This window comes from Pararge aegeria, chromosome 26 (assembly GCF_905163445.1).
Source record: "Pararge aegeria chromosome 26, ilParAegt1.1, whole genome shotgun sequence".
In the NCBI taxonomy this organism is placed as follows: Eukaryota; Metazoa; Arthropoda; class Insecta; order Lepidoptera; family Nymphalidae; genus Pararge; species Pararge aegeria.
In genome coordinates, this window is record NC_053205.1 from 2936904 (window position 1) to 2957615 (window position 20712).

Consider the following 20712-nt stretch of genomic DNA (forward strand, 5'->3'; position numbering starts at 1 on the left):
GGTCAAGTTACTATGCTAAAGAGTATAGAAACATAATGATCACTCGTTAAGGCTGTCACTGGAACTACAAACTGCGTGGTCGGCTGGCTTCCTGACTGCGTGGTGGCATCTCGGCCGCACAGCCAACATAAAAGCCCTGTGCACGAGACAAGCTATACACGCAGCTCACACGCAGTGTACAATTGACAGCGAATTCCCTGGCTTTGCCATGCCTATACACAGGAACATTTATATTCTGTCTCTCTTATACTGTGTTCTGTTCAATTCAGCTACTCCTCCATATCTTAAAGAACGGTTTGAGTTTCTGAGTTATTCTCACTGTCGCTCTCTCCGTTCTGAAGATAATCTTATCCTAAAAATTCCTGCCCATAATCTTTCTGTTCTAAATCCTTTTCAGTTGAACTCTCTCCCCTTTCAAATTAGGCGCGCGCAGTCACAACCGATTTTCAAGAGACTCCTTAAAAAACATTTTATGCCATAACCTCTACCCTCCATAGTATCGATGCCTGCATATCAGAAGCACTCAAATCATTTTTCGATACTGCTCAAAGAAATTATCTTAATGTATCGATACTTACTGATATCGATACTTTTAGATTTTTTTTAATGAAACTTGGAAAAAAAAGTGGGTAGATTTGCTAAATATCTAAGTTACCAAAACCAAATGTCAAGTGCACATAAACTATTCGAAAATATTGCTTTTCCGAAGCGTTGATGGTAGAGTCCTCACGAAACTTCACCATAAGCTCCATTATTATTACGAGGGTAAAATAATTACCGACAATATACCAATATCGAACCGCAACCCGTGTAATACTTATATTTTCGTACAATAATTGTTGTGTAGTTCCGGGTCAGAACACTGGCGAACACAAACAAACAGACAAACAGCAATCCACACGTTCCTTTTTATTGTTTATTGTAAGCGTATGGAGGCGTAGGCGGTAAAATGGCGGCTTTCTAGCCCTTTGCACTCAGCTCGGGCATAGTCGGACGGGTTCGGCTTGGCTGGCGCAGATCACGCCACAAAAATGGCGTGCAATACCGATAACCGAGCGAGACACAACGAGAGTCTCTCTCGTTCTGTCCGCTGCGTTCGGAAGTAAGGTCAGTCTGATTTGACTCGATACCAAGTACTTTTGTATCGATACCTAGTAATTATCGCAAGACTGATTTTATGCTATTAATATTTGGAATGATATGTTGGCGCTATAATACAATATATTTTTTTAACAGCTTAACAAATGATTAAAAATGCTACCATGCGTTATAATATAAATTATTTTCTCTGGTAATGTTATAATTATTTCGTTGGAAATTATTTTGTAACATACACATTGAAACATTTGATTTTTCTTAACTTTATTAATTATTACAGTTGATAACAGTTTCGAGTTCGAATAGTGGATGAGTGCACGCAGTCTTTGTTGGCGTTGCCTATCTTTTTTTTTTGAAATACCACAAGGTTGATGTTGTTGATGCGAATACAAAGTAAGGTATATACAGCCCGTGATTTTTTTTCGTTTGGTGGATACTTTAAAGGTTTTAATATAAATAAACAGTTGTAGCACCTTATATAGGAACTGTTTATTGGCATTTACAAAGATATAGAGATCGCAGAAATTACAGTAAAGATACATTTCATTATGAGCGTTTAGCATAAAAAAGGTGGAAAAGATTTCTTTGATATTAATGCGTACATAGCTAATTGTCATAGACTACTTTTCAAAATATCCTAAAGTTGCAATCGTGAACTCGTCAACAGCGAGCAGTATCATCTACATTTTCTAGTCGCAGTATCCTGTCAATTGCTATTTCGGACAATGGGCCGCTTTAATAAAAACTTAAAAAAAAAAATTTAATAATTTTTCTTATTCAACACTAGAAACAAAAAAATATCTTTAAAATGTTTATCGGATAATACCGACTCTTTATTTCTATGGTAAGATAACTTTGCAAATTAAAATCATTATTCTTCAGCTCAGTTATGCAGATTAAAAACCAAAGTACATTTTGTAGATAGTCAGTTCGACATTAAGATGATGGATTATTAAAATAATAATAATAATAATAATAAGTTTATTTCAATTAACAGTTACACAGCAAATTAAAAATAGTACAAAATAAGGCAAACATAAGGTAATGTGTATCATGAAACCCAAATTCGATAATACTGCTATAGTGCAAGACTGAGTCGCAGTTATTATCGCCCGTCTCTGGAGCGAGAACCATACACTTAAATTAAATCTAGTGAGATTAATAAAAATAAAAACCGAAAAACTTTTTGAATTAAATTCAATTGAAAGCATTGAGATTGAGATTGATAAAACAAAACATTGATATTCAAAATCAAAAATCATCGCTTTATTACAATCAACACAGCAAAGCTCTTTAAACAACTTATAAAATTTATTTCAAGAAACGGCCACATGTTTTGATACCCTGTATTAATTTAAAACTTGGTCCAGAACCACGTTCTTACACAGTAACAACTCCAGATGGTGAATTACGTAGAAAAAGAACACATTTACTCTCCACCAAGTAAACTAATTCCTTCACAGCCATTCAACACAAGTCTATATTTTTTTTTAATTATAAAAATACTTTCGAGAATTGCTTGTAAATTTGAATTTATTCAAATAGCTACATATCTGAGGCGTATGGCAGCAATGACAAATAATTAAAAACGTAAGTAGGAACACGCGACACGTGTTCGAATTGGCGGGCAATTATGAAACTAATTCAAACACCTGTACATCTGGCCAAACTTCGGATAAGGGACAACTCCATCTGTGAGTTTGGCTTGGATGAGGGCACTATAACTCATATTATTTTTAACTGTCCCAAACTTACCTATCCCCTCTATGACGTTCTTCCTCCCAAAGTCCCCCGTCCTTTGAGTGTTAAATGTTTTTTAATGTTTATTTTCAGTCCTTATTGTAGATTTTTATGTAAATATATAGTAAGTAATAAAATTAAAGTATAATGTATAAAAAATATCCGTGTTAGATATATATGCATGTGTTGTCTGTGCGGCCTTAGGTTAAAGAACTAACTAGCTAATCACAACTATTTCTTGGTATATATTCAAAATTAACTTTTCATTAGTTTCACCGATCAATCTCCTTCGTGCCTTCTTCATCTACAAGACATTGGCGAAGTACCTTGTGCCCAGTTGGCACAGACAAAAGCCATAAACAAGAATTGAATTGAATTGAAACTAATTCAAATTTCAATATTTCTGTGCAATCGAGATATAAAGCAGTGCTAAACTCAGCCATAAACCCATTTTATTGTTAACGATAATATTTATATTAACTTTTGATCTATCCCACTTTTTTTACTAACTACTCTTTATTTACTAAGTGTTAATTAGTTATTACCGCTGAGTTTTATTTGTCGATTGTTTGTAAGAAAATAAATGGTGCGAATAAAAAAATAGATATACGACTTGAGATAAAGTGCGTGTCTGACTAATATAAAAACAACAGCAATAAAAAACAAGCAATATTATTTGACTTGAAATTCATAGCATTTTAGCATAGTAGTTTACAATTATAAAAATTAAGCACAACAGTATAATTTGTTAAAAAAAATAGCAGTTATGCCCACCTATATCGAAACGTTGGTATCGATTCAAAAGTATCGAGTTTCTACGGAACGGCTCTACTCGTGACCTTTGGCATTTCTCGTCTGTCGGTCGTGTATTGATCGGACTGAAGTCGGGCGACGGGCAGTAATCAATAATATTTTCATTCGAAGTGAATAACAGGAACTGCAGTGTCCATAATAATAAATGAAATGTGATATTATAGAGTGTTAAAGATGGAGGAAAACACGAAGAACACCGCAAAGCGCCGATTTATTTATGGAGGTTTTATTTTAGTTCTGGGTAAGTGCTTGTTTTTTTTTTTTTTAATTTATTGTACTGCAAATCTGATATCTAAGGCTATGTTAACGCGACAAATTTAAAAAAGTAAAACTATCTGCAAATACAGACTTGTCCGCTAACGATACGATGGATGAAACGACGGATAAAATAAGTTTATTTAATCCTTCGTATAAAAACCCTATGCAGAAAAGCTGCGCGTCTTCGCGGCGCGGCTGCGGTATCGATCACTTATGCTTATCCTATGTAAGCAATCGTAGATGAAACGATTCTGGGCTCTGGCGTTCTCAGCGGTGATAGCTTAGTTAAGACTTCGGCTACAATTTCGAAAGGCCGAGTTGGAATCCCTGTACACACCTTTAACTTTTCCAAGTTATGTGTGTTTCGAGCAATTCAAATATCACTTGCTACAACTGTGAAGGAAAACATCGTGAGGAATCCTGCATGCTTGAGAGGTCTCCATAATATTCTCAAAGGCGTGTGCCACCAACCTGTACTGCTCCAGCGTGGTGGACCTACGGCCTAAACCCTTCTAATCATGGAAGGAGACGAGGCCCTGTAGCGAGTGGGCTGGTATTAAGTTGATCTGTTGATAAACTTGTCTGTATGAGTGTGTTTAAGCCAGCCATGCCACATTGGAGCGGGTCTGTGCTCTATCAAGGATGACAGGAATGGGATATTAATATCCCACTCCTGTCATCCTGTATGCTGTGCGATGAACTTCCTAGCTCAATGGATGAACTGTGTGGTTGCCAGGACCATTCCGTGGCAGATAGAGAAGCTCCGAGCATCTCCTGAGACTTGCAGATGATGTATAGACTTAAACTGACCCCTTATAATGTTGATCAGTGCAATCTGTAAAGGAAGCCCCTTATGACATAGGTCAATACTTGTACTGCCTTCTATGCTTTGCCAAATTTCATATCATCCTGTTAGTGCTTTACAAACTCATTCTTCAATAGAACTTACTACACTTCTTGCTAAGCCAAAATATATGGTGATAGAGTTTGCTGGTCTCTCGCTACTACTTCTACCGCATATTAACCAAGCAATCATTCACTACAGGCACTCTTTTGAATTTGCATTATTGCATATATTCTGTGGCATTATCTATGGATAGTTTGTTTGATTTGAGGTTGCAATATTTAGTAACTTTAAATAAATATAATCAACGCCAACAATGCATAGTTTTGCTTGTATCCACAGAACAGTAAGCTCAACAAGTAGTAAACATATAGAATGTTCCTAGGACCCAATGCTAAATTAATGAATCTTCTCTAAATGTAGGTTAATTAATATGTAATGCGAGACACACTCTCATTGGGCTTGCGATGGTTTTAATTACTTCATAGTTTAAATATGATTTTTGCGAAATATTGTGTCGCCATGATAACAAAAGGTTGTTATATTCTGTATGACTTTTTTTAATTGTTGAACATCAACTACCCTTGATCTATCTATCCAATTTACAGTTTTTTACTACAACAGGCTGCAGCTGATCAAACTAAGTAATATCCTAGTTGTCAGGGCACCGACTTTAGTTTCGGGAGAGCCAATTTCAATCCCCAGAACGCACATGTAACTTTTGGAGTTTGGTTCTTTGGATGAAGTGTCCTTAAGTGGGCCCGTAATTTGTTGACAATGATGATCAAAATTCAAAATTCATTTATTTCAAGTAGGGCTAAAATAAGCACGTTTGGAACGTCAAGTATATCTGTTTGTAGTGACTCTACTACTGGTTTGGAAGGTAGATTCTACCGAGAAGAAGTTGGAAAGAAACTCTGCAGTTTCTCATTTCCAACCTAATTTAACTCTTGTGTGAGATGAAAGCAGAGTGGCTTTCTTCCGAGCAACCTTGTCATTTATTATCAAGATTAATTACATGAAATACAAATTTATAGTCACTACTATACCACTGGTTTGGAAGGCAGATTCTATCAAGAAGGAGCTGGCAAAAAACTCGGCAGTTTCTCCTTTCCAACCTCATTTTACAATTTAACTCTTGTGTGAGATGAAAGCAGAGTGGCTTTCTTCCGAGCAACCTTGTCATTAAGAAACATTATCAAGATTAATTACATGAATATAGTATTTATTCAAATATTGTTTTCTGTTGCATGAAAAGGCTGAGGCACCATGCCACTGAGAAGCAATATAGTAGTCTTGGGCCTAACCTGTTACCACAGAGAGCACTCAATTTAATTCATAATCCAAGGATGAACTAGTTCAGTCTATTAGTTCGTTTGTTCTTTTTTTGAAATAATTTGGCGCACATGTAAAAGTAATAACTCAGTTGGTCATATAGCGCCACTGTCTAGTAAAGAGCAGGATTTTCAATGATCTAGTTCGCATAGTTCACCTCGCACCAGCGCTCTTCCCACCTAGGTCATTCAAATTCAAATTCAAATTCATTTATTTCAAGTAGGCCTACTTTATAAGCACTTTTGAAACGTCAAGTATGTATGTTTGTGTGACTCTACCACCGGTTCGGAAAGCAGATTCTACCGAGAAGAGCCGGCAAGAAACTCAGTAGTTGCTCTTTTCCAACATCAACATTCGCGAACTACCCAAGACTACAATATAGTATGCTTGTAATATACTAAACTATTAATTTAATTTCCTTAATAAATAAATAAAAATAGCTTTTATTCCCTGACAAAATGACTTTTTGCTTTAATGTACTACAGAGTTACTAAATCTATTATTGTAACAACCAAAGGCTACAAACCATTCCCAAATATACCGCTGGATGGCGTTAGTAGTCCATAATAATTCTTAAAATCACGGCATACACTGTACAACTCCAAATGTATAAGATGTGGTTACTGAGAACAAAATGACTACTTTTACTTCCCAAATACACCGCTGGATGGCGTTATTAGTGTTGAAGATCGCGCTATCGACTGTACAACTAAAAATGTATAAGACTTGTTTACTGAGAGCAAAATGGCTATTTTAGTTCCCAAATACACCGCTGGATGGCGTTATTAGTTCTTAAGATCGCGCTATCGACTGTACAACTGCTAATGTATAAGGTTGCATAACATTTCGTTTACATTCGCGAGCTTTCGCGCTCGCCCCACTCCCCCGGTGACGCTGTAGCTACCTCTCATGTGGTTACTATGGGCAAATGTCCATCCGAAATTCGGTCACAGAATTTACATACAAAATTACGGTACATATTCAAAATTAACTTTAATTTATTTTCACCGATCAATCTCCTTCGTGCCTTCTCCAATAATATCTACAAAACATTGGCGAAGTACATTGTGCCCAGTAGGCACAGATAAATGCCATAAACAAGAATTGAATTGAATTGGAACTTAGACAAATAATTTTAAAATTGTTTTTATTTTTGTTTTTATCATTTGTTTATATAAAAAAAAAAAACTTTTATTCTTACTATTTTTGCTTTTAATTTAATTATTTTTACCCCCAACTAACTTCAATGTTGTGTATACCTGCAAGAGTTAACTGTATTGTGAGTATTTCTAGTATCTGTCAGATTTGCAGCGTGAGATGTCACTCCGCACTGAAATTGGCTTTTACTACTCTTTTCATAAGACTATAGTAAACTGCAAGTTTTGTTTATGGCATCCGAAGACTAGTCCAGACAAAACCTTTTGTAACGGGAATATTTAAACTTTTGTACAACAGATTGGTGGAGTATCCCAATAAAGTTAAAATTATTAATGCTAATACAGTGTATCGTTGGTATATCTATTGAACTTTATAAACGAAAAGTGGATATAAACAAATGCCTAACTCGAAATGGACATAAGTTAGTGACATCTGCATATCGTTTGCAAAAGGTGCAGAAGTCATTTGTGGGATTGAGTATATGCTTTTAAAATCTGATTCCCAAGGTAATTTTGGACCTTAAACTTGAAGTTTAACACTCTCACTGCCAGCAATATATAGCATTGTTCCAGTTCAGTAAGCCACGGAGTCCGCCTGCGGGTCCCAACGTATCCGCTGCGGTAGGCCGTCACTCAAAATGAAAAAATATTGCAGCAGGCCGTGGGGTCCGCCGGCGTCTAGTAAAGAATGCTTTTAGCACGCCGTGGGATCCGCTGTGACCCCCTAAATTCAAATAGATATTTGTACTACTGGCCTGCTAATAACGAAAAAATATGGCTAACATTGGCTTGCGCATATAGTGAGCTACATGTTGAAAAAAAAATCAAGTCAATCGGAGCAATAATTACATTTCTGTGTGGCGGGGAAAAAATAAAAAAATAAAACATTAAATTGACAAACCTTTATTGTTGTAGCACAAAAAGAGGAAACAACATGCATTTTGAAAAAAAAAAATACTATTTGCTATGCTTATTGGCAAAACAAGACGCGCAAACACTGGGCTTCGTTGGGCAAGTGAGGCATACAGTACTTGTTTTTTTTGTAAGTTTCTTCGCCTCTACGCTTGATTTGCCTTCTTGACGTAAACTTTCGTAGCAGTGTATACACTTACGACGTATTAATCGATTGCGATGGTCAGTCAATGGGTTCTTTCCGAACTCATGTTTAGTTACGACAGGGTCGGTAGCACGGCGCTGCTGTAAATCCATCAACTGTATACATAGGTTCTCACGAAATTTCGTTATTGTATAAGTTTTAGTTGTAAGTCTTTTACGAGACTTGTATATCAAGTAGGCATTTACGACAGACGTAGTTAGCAGTAATTCAATTCCCAGTTTTTGAAACCAACGTACATTTCTTCTTAAAGGATTACAGTAACTGCCCATCTGATCAGAAAAGTCTATTGCACTTTTGTATTTGTTGTATTCGGCAATTACTGATGGTTTCAAAGCAGTTTTTCGCCTATTTCGCTTGCTCCGGACTGTTACGAATCCAACTGAATGTTTTGTTGATAACGCGAGGACGTCTCTCTTGTCTTTCCACTTTAAAACCAAAATTCCGTCATCATTTTCTTTTGCTATCATCTCACCTTTATGCAACTTTGTGGAAATAATATCTTTCGGCAACCCTCTTCGATTTTTTCGAACTGTGCCAAGCAAATGCGTAGACCGGTTTAAAAGGGACTTTGCTAAGTCTACGCTTGTATAAAAATTATCGGTTACAATACTTCGGCCCGCATCTAAGTATTTCTCGCTCAGATTCATAACCACATCTTTTGACAAATTTTGGCCAGGCGTCGTTTTCTTACCTTCATATACAATCAGATCATGTACATAACCATTTTCATCACATATTTTGAACAGTTTTATCCCATATTTGTGCTTCTTCCCAGGGATATATTGCATGAAAACAATCCTGCCACGGAAGGCAACCATTGTCTCATCCACTGTTAGATATTCTCCAGGTGTGTTATAGTTCTGAAATTTTTTGGTTATCAAGTCAACCAGACGTTTTACTCGGATAAGTCTGCCAGCATTAGATGACAAATAAAAATATGTATCCTCAAAGTGCCAGCACCGCAGCAGCAATTCAAAGCGATTTCGGCTCATTACTGAACCAGCTACGGGATTTTTGTATAATATATTCTTACTCCAGTAATCAGATATCTTAGGCAGTTTTTTTATACCCATCCATATCAGCAGACCAAGGAATTTTTTAATTTCATTTTGATCACAATCCTTCCAATCTACTAGTCTACTTGATCGTCTCAAAACTTTAAGTATCATAGTTTTATTCGCATAACAGTTAGTCATGGTCACCATCAGGTTAATTATTTCGTCGTCCACAAACAAACTATAATAATCCAGTTCGGTCTTACACGTGTCGGGAATATTTTTTATACCAGATGTAAAAGCTAAAGGGAATTGTTTTTGACGAGAGCCAGTTGGTATACTCCATTGACCACTACTGTCTACCGATTGTTGTACGGGGCGGTCCCTTTGAGTTTGATGTAAACTCTGCGCAGTGACATCTTCATCGGTGCTTTCGCTATCGGAGTATCCATCACTATCGGTACTACAAGTAGATTCCGATGAAGGCACGTAATCAGGATCATAGTCCGAGTCGTCCGACATGTTTTACATACTCTAAAACAATATTCTTCACAAAAAAATTAACTCTAATCCCGAAAGTTGTGAAAGCGCGGGAAAACGACGCACACAGCGAGCCAAGGGGGCGGCCGGCGGTCAACTAACAATTACTTTAGCTGGCGTCACAATGAAATTCTAGAAAATTACAAGCGGCGTGACAGACAAAATCTTTTGGGGACGGCCGGCGACCCCCACGGCCTGCTGGTTAATTTTTCTTTAAAATAAGACCGGCCCTTTGCACTCGAAAACTTGGGGCCCGCCAGCGGATCCCACGGCAGTGAGAGTGTTAAACAATGTGTTAAAACTCATTTAATCGTGTTTACTATAGATACGTTTGATGAATTTATTAACGACAAGGCTGCTTGGAAGCAGACTCCGCCCTCATCTCTCACAAGGTTGCTCTTGTAATAATTTTAAATGCCAATGTGAGATGGTGATAAGAAAAAAAACACCCGGCTTAGTTTGTTGTGGGCTTTTTCTTAGACCAGGACGCGATCATCTCACTACCATGTAATTGACATGTAATGTACCCATCAAAAGTGCCACCTATGGGCCTACTTGAATAAAGATATTTTTGACATTTGACTTTGACTTGGACTTTGACTTTAAATAAACAAATATACTACGACATCACACACATCGCCATCTAGCCCCAAAGTAAGCGTCGAATGTGTTATGGGTACTAATATGACTGATAATAATATACATAAATACTTATGAAATACAGATAAACACCCAGACACTGAAAAACATTCATGTTCATTACACAAACATTTTCCAGTTGTGTGAATCGAAACCACTACCTTGGACTCAGAAAACAGGGTCGCTGACCACTGCGCCACTCGGCTACTGGGCTGTCAAACTAACTTTGACAAAATATTAATTTATTATATATTGTTGGAGAAATCGTCACAACACGTCATCGTGGAGGGGACAACGCGTAGTGGTGGTGTTAGAGACTATAAAAGGCGGTGCGCGCTTCATTCGAGAGAATCTTCGGGTACCGTCAACTAGTTTAAGGGGGACCCCTGTCCGTTTGGAAAGTCAACCTGCTCATTTTTGTTTTTGTTGTAAATTAGATTTATGAATTGAATTTCTCTAAATTAGTAATCTGTTGAGTGTTTTATTAGTTCTGTGTAAATTCTTGCTTCTATTAAACATATATGTGTGTGTAGTCATGATTTGTTTTTTTTATATAAAAATTTTACCTCTGGTTCCTAAAATCAGTTGTGGGATTCGAAAATATCACGTGACCTAATTTGCTTTGCATTCCTGAAATACGTGCGGCAGTTTGACTATTCAAATTACTTTTTATCGTTGCGTTTGAAAATTGAATTTTAAATGTCCCTTATTACGTAAGTAGTGTGCTGTCTAAGTTATTAGATGGTAAAGTATACGTAGCTGAAACCCTGGTGAGTACTTCTTTTTTTATTTATTTGCTAACTACCTACAGCTGTTTTCAATATAATTGTGCGTGATTTTCAAATAGATTTGTGAATTCAAATTTAGCGTTACTTTTGGCCTATCTCGCTATTTTGCTATAATAGCCTACCTACCCGCATAAAAGTTTATTTGTATTGGGCCTAGTTCTTGCTTATATTTCGTAATTTACTGTTACCTACAGTAAAGAAAATGTCAAATCAAGGTCATGAAAGGAGAAGTCTCTCTAGATACCGCGCCTCGCTTACCGGGCATGGTACCGCACCATGATTCTGGCCGTAGGCGTCGAAGGTAGAATTCTAGACTTACTTCAAAACGGCATAATTCCCCTAATAAAGAGTTAATCGAACAAATGCAACAACTTCAAAATCTTTTAATTGCATTAGAAGGGCAACGCCGCTCCACACCGCCGCGACTCCATGAACCGAACGCTGACTGTTTGCCTGCGCTGTCGCCACCACGGCTGCGACCTGTGACCGCGACTGTAGCTGAGCAACAGAGGTCGGTGGTGGAGGGTCGAGAGTCTGCTATGCAGTCTTCGCCAGGGCGTCCTGTGAGCGCAATGACGGACCGCGATGCCAGCGGAACCGATCGTATCATCGAGGCGATACGTTCAATCAATACGACGGTGAGATCCAACCAATCTTATTACATATCCAATTTCGATCCAAGCATCCACGATATAGACATCTGGTGCGAGGAAGTTGACCGTGCTAAGAGTACAAACTATTGGAACGATAACGAGTGTCTTTCTCGCATCGGCAACTGTCTTAAAGGGGATGCTAGGACTTGGCTCAATGAGTGAGTCACCAATGACCGTAGTTGGAGCAATTTTAAGAAAGAGTTTAAACCGTTGTGTCCTAGGACACCGGATATTGCAAATATTTTATACGAGGTCATGAGTTCTAACTCTGATAAATACCCAACATATGCAGACTATTCTCGTCGGTCCTTACTAAAGTTACGCATAGTTAGGGGGTTGAGTGACGAGCTAATTTCGGCAATAGTCATACGGGGCATCACCGATCCGCAAATTCGTGCTTCTGCTGCCAATGCAAAGTTAATGCCAAATGAGATAGTAGAATTCTTCTCTATTTACGTGAAATCTAATACATCATCTTTTAATAGGAAATCTGGCGATAGCATAAGTTATAATCGTCTTTCTAAATCAAATTACGATGCAAAAGTTCGAAAACGTAGGTTTGAGGAAGGCATATGTTTTTCATGTGGCCAACGTGGTCATACTCAGTCTCGTTGTTCAAAGAAGTCTAAAGCCATCTCTGTTAAAAGCAACAACGAGGAAAACAATAAGAATTCTGCTCAGAGTTTAAATAAATTCGAACCTTGCGCTTTTTGCCGAAAGCCAGGGCATAAAATTGAAACTTGTTTTGCAAAACTTAAATCTGATTCTCGTAACACAAATAACATTAACTTTTGCCAGGAAAACTGCTATGATAAAAATAAAGATGTAGTAGCAGTCATACAGGGAATTCCGGTTGATATTCTTATAGATAGCGGTTCAACTATACCTTTGATTTCTTCATCGTTGCTAAGACATTTCAAGTGTGCGCGTAGGCCAGCTTTTAGAGTTTTACGAGGTATAAGCGGTAATGAAATTGAGTCAACTTATTTTGTTACCTTGGCCATAGAGTTTAATGAGATTACTTCAGAGGTGGACCTACATGCCATATCCCCTGAACTTATGAATACCCCTATTATTGTCGGTACTGACGTATTTAATCGCGAAGGAGTTACTTATGTACGTACCCGTGAACAGCAATACCTTACTAGCAAGTCTCGTCTTACCTTTAACGTTATGTGTACTATGCCGACTACGCAGATTCCGATTAAGACGTCGTTAACTGATCAAAACTTTAGCAAGCTGCGAGACCTAATTAAGACATATTCAGACTTTTTTTTATCTCTGGGACGGCAACATCCACAGTTAACACTGGCAGCATGTCAATTAAATTAAATAGTGCTGTGCCGATTAATTACAGGCCCTACAGGCTTTCTCATCCAGAAATTTTAAAAGTTCGCGAGATAATTAAAGATCTTCTAGAAAAAAATATTATTCGGGACTCTGAATCGGAATATGCGAGTCCTATCCTATTAGTTAAAAAGAAGGATGGGTCTAACCGCATGTGTGTTGACTATCGTAAACTCAACGAAATTACAGTCAAGGATCGCTTTCCTTTACCATTGATCGATGATCATATTGATCGATTAGGTAGACATAAATTCTTCACCAGTCTCGATATGGCCACAGGATTCCACCAGATACCTATGGATAATGACTCAATACCACTCACAGGATTTGTTACACCCGAGGGGCACTATGAATATTTGAAAATGCCTTACGGTTTAGCAAATGCACCTGTTGTTTACCAGCGGATAATGTCGAAAACACTTCGCCCATACCTAGAGTCCGGTGAGGTCCTGGTGTATATCGATGACGTACTTATACTGAGCAATACAATACATGAGGGTCTGTTGATTCTTCGCAAGGTACTTCAAACTCTAACTGATTCTGGTTTTTCTATTAATCTAAAGAAATGCTCTTTTTTGTGTACTAAAATAGAATATTTGGGAAGGACTATCAGTCAGGGTCAGGTGCAGCCGAGCGAACAGAAGGTTCAAGCCTTAGTCGAGGCTCCCATCCCAAAGACCGTTAAGCAGGTTCGCCAATTTTTAGGGTTAGCTAGTTACTTCCGTCGATATATAGCTGGATTTGCTTGACTTACAAAAAAAGGCGTTCCTTTTGCATGGGGTAGTGATGGATTTGCTTGACTTACAAAAAAAGGCGTTCCTTTTGCATGGGGTAGTGAACAAGAAGCACGGCGAGATATTATCTCGCAACTTACAAGCGAGCCCGTCTTAGCCATTTACGATCCTGTTTAGCCTATCGAAGTCCATACGGACGCTAGTTCTATTGGTTATGGTGCAGTTTTTCTTCAGGTTCATGAAAAGGTGTATAAGCGAGCAGTCGCATACTTCAGTAAACGGACTCAAGGTGCTGAGCCAAGCAGGCACAAGCGACTGGCAAGCCCGACTCTGGCATGCGCGGGCATATACCATACGACATACCGTGTGGTCAAGGCGCTTCCCCACGGTCGCGTCGAGCTGCAAATGCTGGCAGGCTCGTGTGGAAAGGCGACCCGGGCTGCGGCAGAATTTATGGTGCCATGGCGAGGGGAATGGACTCCTGACACGTGTGCTGCCTTCTTCGAGGGGGAGCTTGTGTGTTATTTGTGTGTACAAGCTAACGTCGTGCCTCTGTTACACTGTGATGAAGACCGCATAGTACGCTAACGTCGTGCATATGCTATGTGGTTGATTCGGAAGTGGTATGCTAACGTCGCGCCTCTACCATTCGTGAGAGCCTCATGTTAAGCTAACGTCGTGCCTATGACATGTAGGTGAGCTGATGTAGGGAATAAGCTAACGTCGAGCCTATGTTCCTTGCTATACGAGATAGCTAACGTCGTGCTTCCTCTCTGGTATTTGTTTGTGATCAACCATGGATCGATCACGGGTCGATGTGTCCTTGATAATCACGGAGGTCCCAATCCGAGATGCTTTATGTTCTCAGGTGCAGACGATGATGACAATATGGAGTCCACGCCTGAGCAAGCTGCCAGGAGCAACAATGTGCCTCGTGAACGTACTGCGGAGCCCGTGCCCTACTGCTCTGCGGGCATCCAGCAGCATGAGACAACGGAGCACGAGGACGTCCTCCAGTCAGGAGAGGCCGTGTTGGAGAAATCGTCACAACACGTCATCGTGGAGGGGACAACGCGTAGTGGTGGTGTTAGAGACTATAAAAGGCGGTGCGCGCTTCATTCGAGAGAATCTTCGGGTACCGTCAACTAGTTTAAGGGGGACCCCTGTCCGTTTGGAAAGTCAACCTGCTCATTTTTGTTTTTGTTGTAAATTAGATTTATGAATTGAATTTCTCTAAATTAGTAATCTGTTGAGTTTTTTATTAGTTCTGTGTAAATTCTTGCTTCTATTAAACATATATGTGTGTGTAGTCATGATTTGTTTTTTTTATATAAAAATTTTACCTCTGGTTCCTAAAAATATATTTTTCATTGTAAACTGTAAAATGATGTTGAACAAGAGCAATCTGCTGAGTTTCTTGCCGGCTCTTCTCAGTGGAATCTGCCTTCCAAACCGGTGGTAGAGTTCGCCTACTTGAAATAAATGAATTTAATGCATACAGGAATGCTGCTTTGCAACAGGAATAAGCACAGCTGTAGAACTTCCCCGGACGAGCTCTGTCACAATAAGCTCAAATAATTTAAATTTAAATATTATTTCTTTCCAGCAATATGCGTCGGGGGAATCCATTATGCTTATGTCAGAACGCTGTTTGAAAATGACAAGCATTTCTTGTACCTGTCGGATTTGGAGCGTGAGATGTCACTGCGCACTGAAATGGGCTTCTACTACTCATTTTATAAGACTGTAGTTGAGACCAGACCATTTCAAGTCGGAATATTTAAACTTTTGATGGACAGATTGGTGGAGTATCCCCATGAAGTAAATGCGGTTAATCGTTTCAACATACATCCTGAGGTACATTTTTATTTACCTATATTATATATATATGTTTTTTTTTTTTTTTTTTCTCTATTGTTATCCTGCAATCAGTCCTTGACTATGAGCAGATGTGTTCATAGATATTTTTAATTATTTTATGATAATTTCCCATATCTTAATATATATAAATCTCCTGTCACAATGTTTGTCCGCGATGGACTCCTAAACAATTTAACCGATTTTAAATTAAATTGACACACCGTGAGCAGTCTGGTCCAACTTAAGAGATAGGATAGCTTAGATCTTTAATTATAGTCGCAATTTTATTTTATTGCAAATTATTTGTCTATAATTAATTGACAGTCACATGTTATGTATATACTACTATACTCATTTAAGGCTTAGCGATACTGAATACTTTAAAAACAATATCAATCGCAGACGAAGTCGCGGGCAACAGCTAGTAGTATATATAATTAGAAATAATAGTAGAAGTTCCCACATATATATATAATTAGAAATTTGTCATATTGAGGAAAGACTGTATCTTTCCTCAATATATTATTTTTAATGAGAAAAAACTTTTTCTCCAAACTATTAATATTGAAGGATCCATAAGTATATTTCATAAGGACACCCTGTTAAAATATTAAAGCAAAAGATTATGCTATTTTGATGAATCTCTATATATTTAATATATCTCTATTGGCTGCTTGCTAGAAACTCTAAGCTGTCTACAGACAACAAACTCCTGATATACAAAACAGCACTCAAACACATATGGACATACGGATTACAGCTCTGGGGCTCCGCCTGTGATTCCAACATCAAAATAATCCAAAGAGCTGAAGACTCTATTCTCAAACAAATAAAAAACTCCCCTTGGTTTATAAAGAACAATGAGATCCATGAGCATATGAGGATCACGAACGTAAAAGAAGAAGAACTGCAACAGTGTAGTAGTAAATACCAAATACTATTTAGGCACCCTCCCAACCAGCTGGCAGTTTAACTCACCGTACCAGATTGTCGCAGCGGGCTAAAAAGAAAAAAAATTCTAGACCTGAATAAATGCTAAACCAGTCTTTCCTCAATATGACAATTTCCAATGAGAAATTATCATAAAATAATTAAAATATCTATGAACACATCTGCTCATTGTCAAGGACTGATTGCAGGATAACAATAGAAAAAAAAAAAATTTTGATGAATACATATTCCAAATAATGTCTCCCCATAAGGGTCCAAACTACATTTCATAAGGAATTACCCTGTAAAAATATTAATATCAAATCAAAAGAAGCCCCTTTCTTTTTTCTATACAAACAAATTCAAAACATTTGAAGTGTTTACTAATGAGAACCCTATTGAAGATAAAAGACCGACACGCGCATAGTAAATAATAATATTTTAACATAACATTTTGTTGACATAACTATTCCACATGACGATAATCTGGTGAAAGCTGAAAAGGAAAAAGTATCTAAATACTTGGACCTTGCTCACGAGATTACCGCCATGTGGAATGTTGAGTCGACCGTTGTTGTTCCGATAGTCGTTTCGGTCAATGGTCTTCTCACGAAAAGCTTCGACCAACATCTCAAGAAGCTTTCGCTTGGTTGTTGGATCAAGGGTCGGATACAGAAGGCAGTAGTCCTTGAAACGGCGCGTATTGTGAGGAGGTTTCTCACTCTGGAGCCCTGACCACCGGTTGCTTGGGCATTCAAAAGCCCCGCAAGCGGAGAGTGGAAGTTTTTTTTTTTATAAATTTTTAATAGTGTTTTTTTAATTTATTCTTAAGCATTGTTAATAATTTAAAAAAAAAAGAAAAATAATAAATGATAGAAATAATAAATAAACTACGCCAATACACATATCGCCATCTAGCCCCAAAGTAAGCGTAGCTTGTGTTATGGGTACTGAGATGACTGATGAATATTTGTATGAATAATATACATATAACCACCCAGACCAGTTTTCCAGTTGTGGGAATAGTACGTTCGCTACGCGACGCGTACCGGTTTCACAGATAAGTCTCAGAGACAGTACATAATGTACCTTTTAAGCCTGCGAAGTATTATTTCGGTTTTCATTTACACGTTTTAAATGGTCAATGTCTGTGAGCACACTTCGTTAGCGAGATGCAGGATATTTGTGGCGCCATCTAGTTTGTTGTTGTGGAGACCACTACCGTGTCTTTTTGCGTAGAGGTAGTTGAAAAGTCGGAGAGTAACTTAGGCTTGTTTTTCTCCCGGGAAAAAACCGTAATAAACGCGGACGACGGACGCGAGCAACCTTTTATTTTTTTTAAGTAATATTCTTTTTATCCCGGGAAAAACCGTAATAAACGCGGACGACGGACGCGAGCAACCTTTTATTTTTTTTAAGTAATATTCTTTTTATCCCGGGAAAAACCGTAATAAACGCGGACGACGGACGCGAGCAACCTTTTATTTTTTTTTAAGTAATTTTCTTTTTATCCCGGGAAAAAACCGTAACAAACGCGGACGACGGACGCGAGCAACCGTTTATTTTTTTTTAAGTAATATTTTTAGTTTCCCCTTTACTACGCAATAAAGATGTTTAAATAAATTTTCCCTTTTTTTTTCAGGTGATGCTAGGTACACTGTACAGGTATTACGAACGCTCGCTGAACAACACTGACCACATAGAGTGCTACACGGTTGTAAGAGACGCTGGCCACGACGCTGTACGTACCTGCATCGGGATCGGTGTGCCAATATTCTTTTATCTGGAAGCAGTTTGGTTGTTGGCGGGAGTTTCCGTTGCTGCAATTTTCATGCACGCTTGCGTGCTAAGGTAGGTGAAGAGTTTGTTTTTTTTTTTTTTTAATTTTTTTTTATGCCACAGTGGTAAGTGACGATGCAGTCCAAGATGGTAGCGTGTTTATTCGTGTAGGCCCATCACAGGCACTTATGAAGCGTTCACACTTGTATGTTTGCATAATTGTAAGGGGATGGTGTTAACCTCGTTCGCCAACTTAAACCATAAACTACGAGAGTTCTAAACGCGCCCTGGTCTAAGAAGAAGCCCACAACAAACTTAGCCGGGTGTTTTTTTTTTGCTATCACCATCTCACATTGCCAGTTAAAATTATTAGAAGAGCAACCTGGTTAGAGCAATCATTCGCACCCAAGCTTTATTATCGATTACGTAGTCCTTTATACTAAAATAGGACTTTTCTTTAATACAAAATTTGAACTTTTTAAGAGACATCTCCAAGATGTCAATGGGTAGTTGGAACTATGAATTTTATGTAACGTAGTATATTTAACTTAACTTCGAGCCGGCAACGCACTCCTACTCCTCTGGTGCTCACTTAGCATCAGGTGACCCACCGGCTCGTTGGCCCGCTATTAATATAAAAAAAAAAAAAAAACTTTGTCTCCTCCACAGTGACAGTATCCTCGGTGGTCTAATGGCGGTGCTGCAATACTTCGCGAACCACTCGGAATCCACGCGAGTCCAATGGGCCCCCAACGAGAGAGAGAACTTTGCGATGCCCTTCATCCTCCTGCAGTGCTGGCTGCAGTCGGTACAGCTCAGGAGGAAGAAAACCGCTTTATTACTTCTTCAGGTATTTATTCGAAACACCCCACGCCATGCAGCGTGAAACCACGCCATGCAATTTGAAACCACACGCACACACATACACGTAAACCGACGCCATGGCACTCAATACCTATTGACATGAGTGGCGTGGTGTCAGAGAGCGTGGCGTTGTGGATTGCATGGCGTGGTTTCAAGTTACGCGTGATGCCTGTATGATACCAGTACCAGTCACTGTGCATGCAACATTGTGACACACCACGCAACACATCTCAATACCACGCCATGCAACATTGTGACACACCACGCAACACATCTCAATACCACGCCATGCAACAAAGTCAAAGTCAAATATTTCTTTATTCAAATAGGCACATAGATGGCACTTTTGATGCGTTATTATATACAAAATGTGTACATTGCGACACACCACGCAACACATCTTAATACCACGCCATGCCACATTGCGACACACCACACAGCACATCTGAGACCAGTCCATGCAACATTGCGACACACCACACAGCACATCTGAGACCAGTCCATGCAACATTGCGACACACCACGCAGCACATCTCAGACCACGCCATGCAACATTGCCAAACACCACGCAACACATCTCTATACCACGCCATACCATATAAGCAAGCACTTTTGAAACGTCATGTCTGTCTGTGTGTAGTGATTCTACCTAATTTATAATTTATAAGAATGACTTTTTACATTTTAATGCATGCTGTGATAACCTGTAAATAGTTGAACAATTACTATGTGACTCATTCCAAAAAAAAGAGCTAGTTTTAATGTATCTACTGTTGGTTGTCCATCTATATATATAAAAGAGAAAGTGTGTGGGTATGTTCCGTACAGGCTCCGAAACGGCTGGACCGATTTCAATTAAACTTTCAGGGAATCTCCGGATTGACCTGGCGAGTAATCCTTTAAAGTTTGGTGACGATCTGAGCACTCCTATTTTTGAACTGTCAAACTGTCAAATACAGCTTTTATTTACTATGATGATATTCTATTGTTGGGTGTACATGGGTGTAGATAATGATCTTTACCCGCTCGAGAAGAGAATAGATGGGAATGAATACGGAGAGAAATAAACGTTTTAATATATAATTTATTATTTATTTTATTTATACTCTTTATTTGCACACAAATAAAAATACAGAAGAAGAATAAAAGAAAACACAGACAGAAGAAGTATACAAAAGGCGGCCTTATCGCTTTGTAGCGATCTCTTCCAGGCTACCTTAG

At 38.5% G+C, this 20712-nt stretch overlaps 1 protein-coding gene across 1 annotated transcript in view; it reads left to right on the forward strand.

Annotated features, from left to right (window-relative positions):
* Nucleotides 1–3694: 3694 nt before the first annotated feature.
* Nucleotides 3695–20712, forward strand: part of LOC120635491 (probable C-mannosyltransferase DPY19L1) — a 30929-nt gene continuing 13911 nt past the window's right edge. Inside the window, exons 1-4 of the mRNA XM_039906514.1 lie at nt 3695–3892; nt 15665–15915; nt 18491–18699; nt 19297–19477. Coding sequence (XP_039762448.1) covers nt 3826–3892; nt 15665–15915; nt 18491–18699; nt 19297–19477 — 708 coding nt within the window. The 5' untranslated portion in view covers nt 3695–3825. The remainder of the gene's footprint in view (nt 3893–15664; nt 15916–18490; nt 18700–19296; nt 19478–20712) is intronic.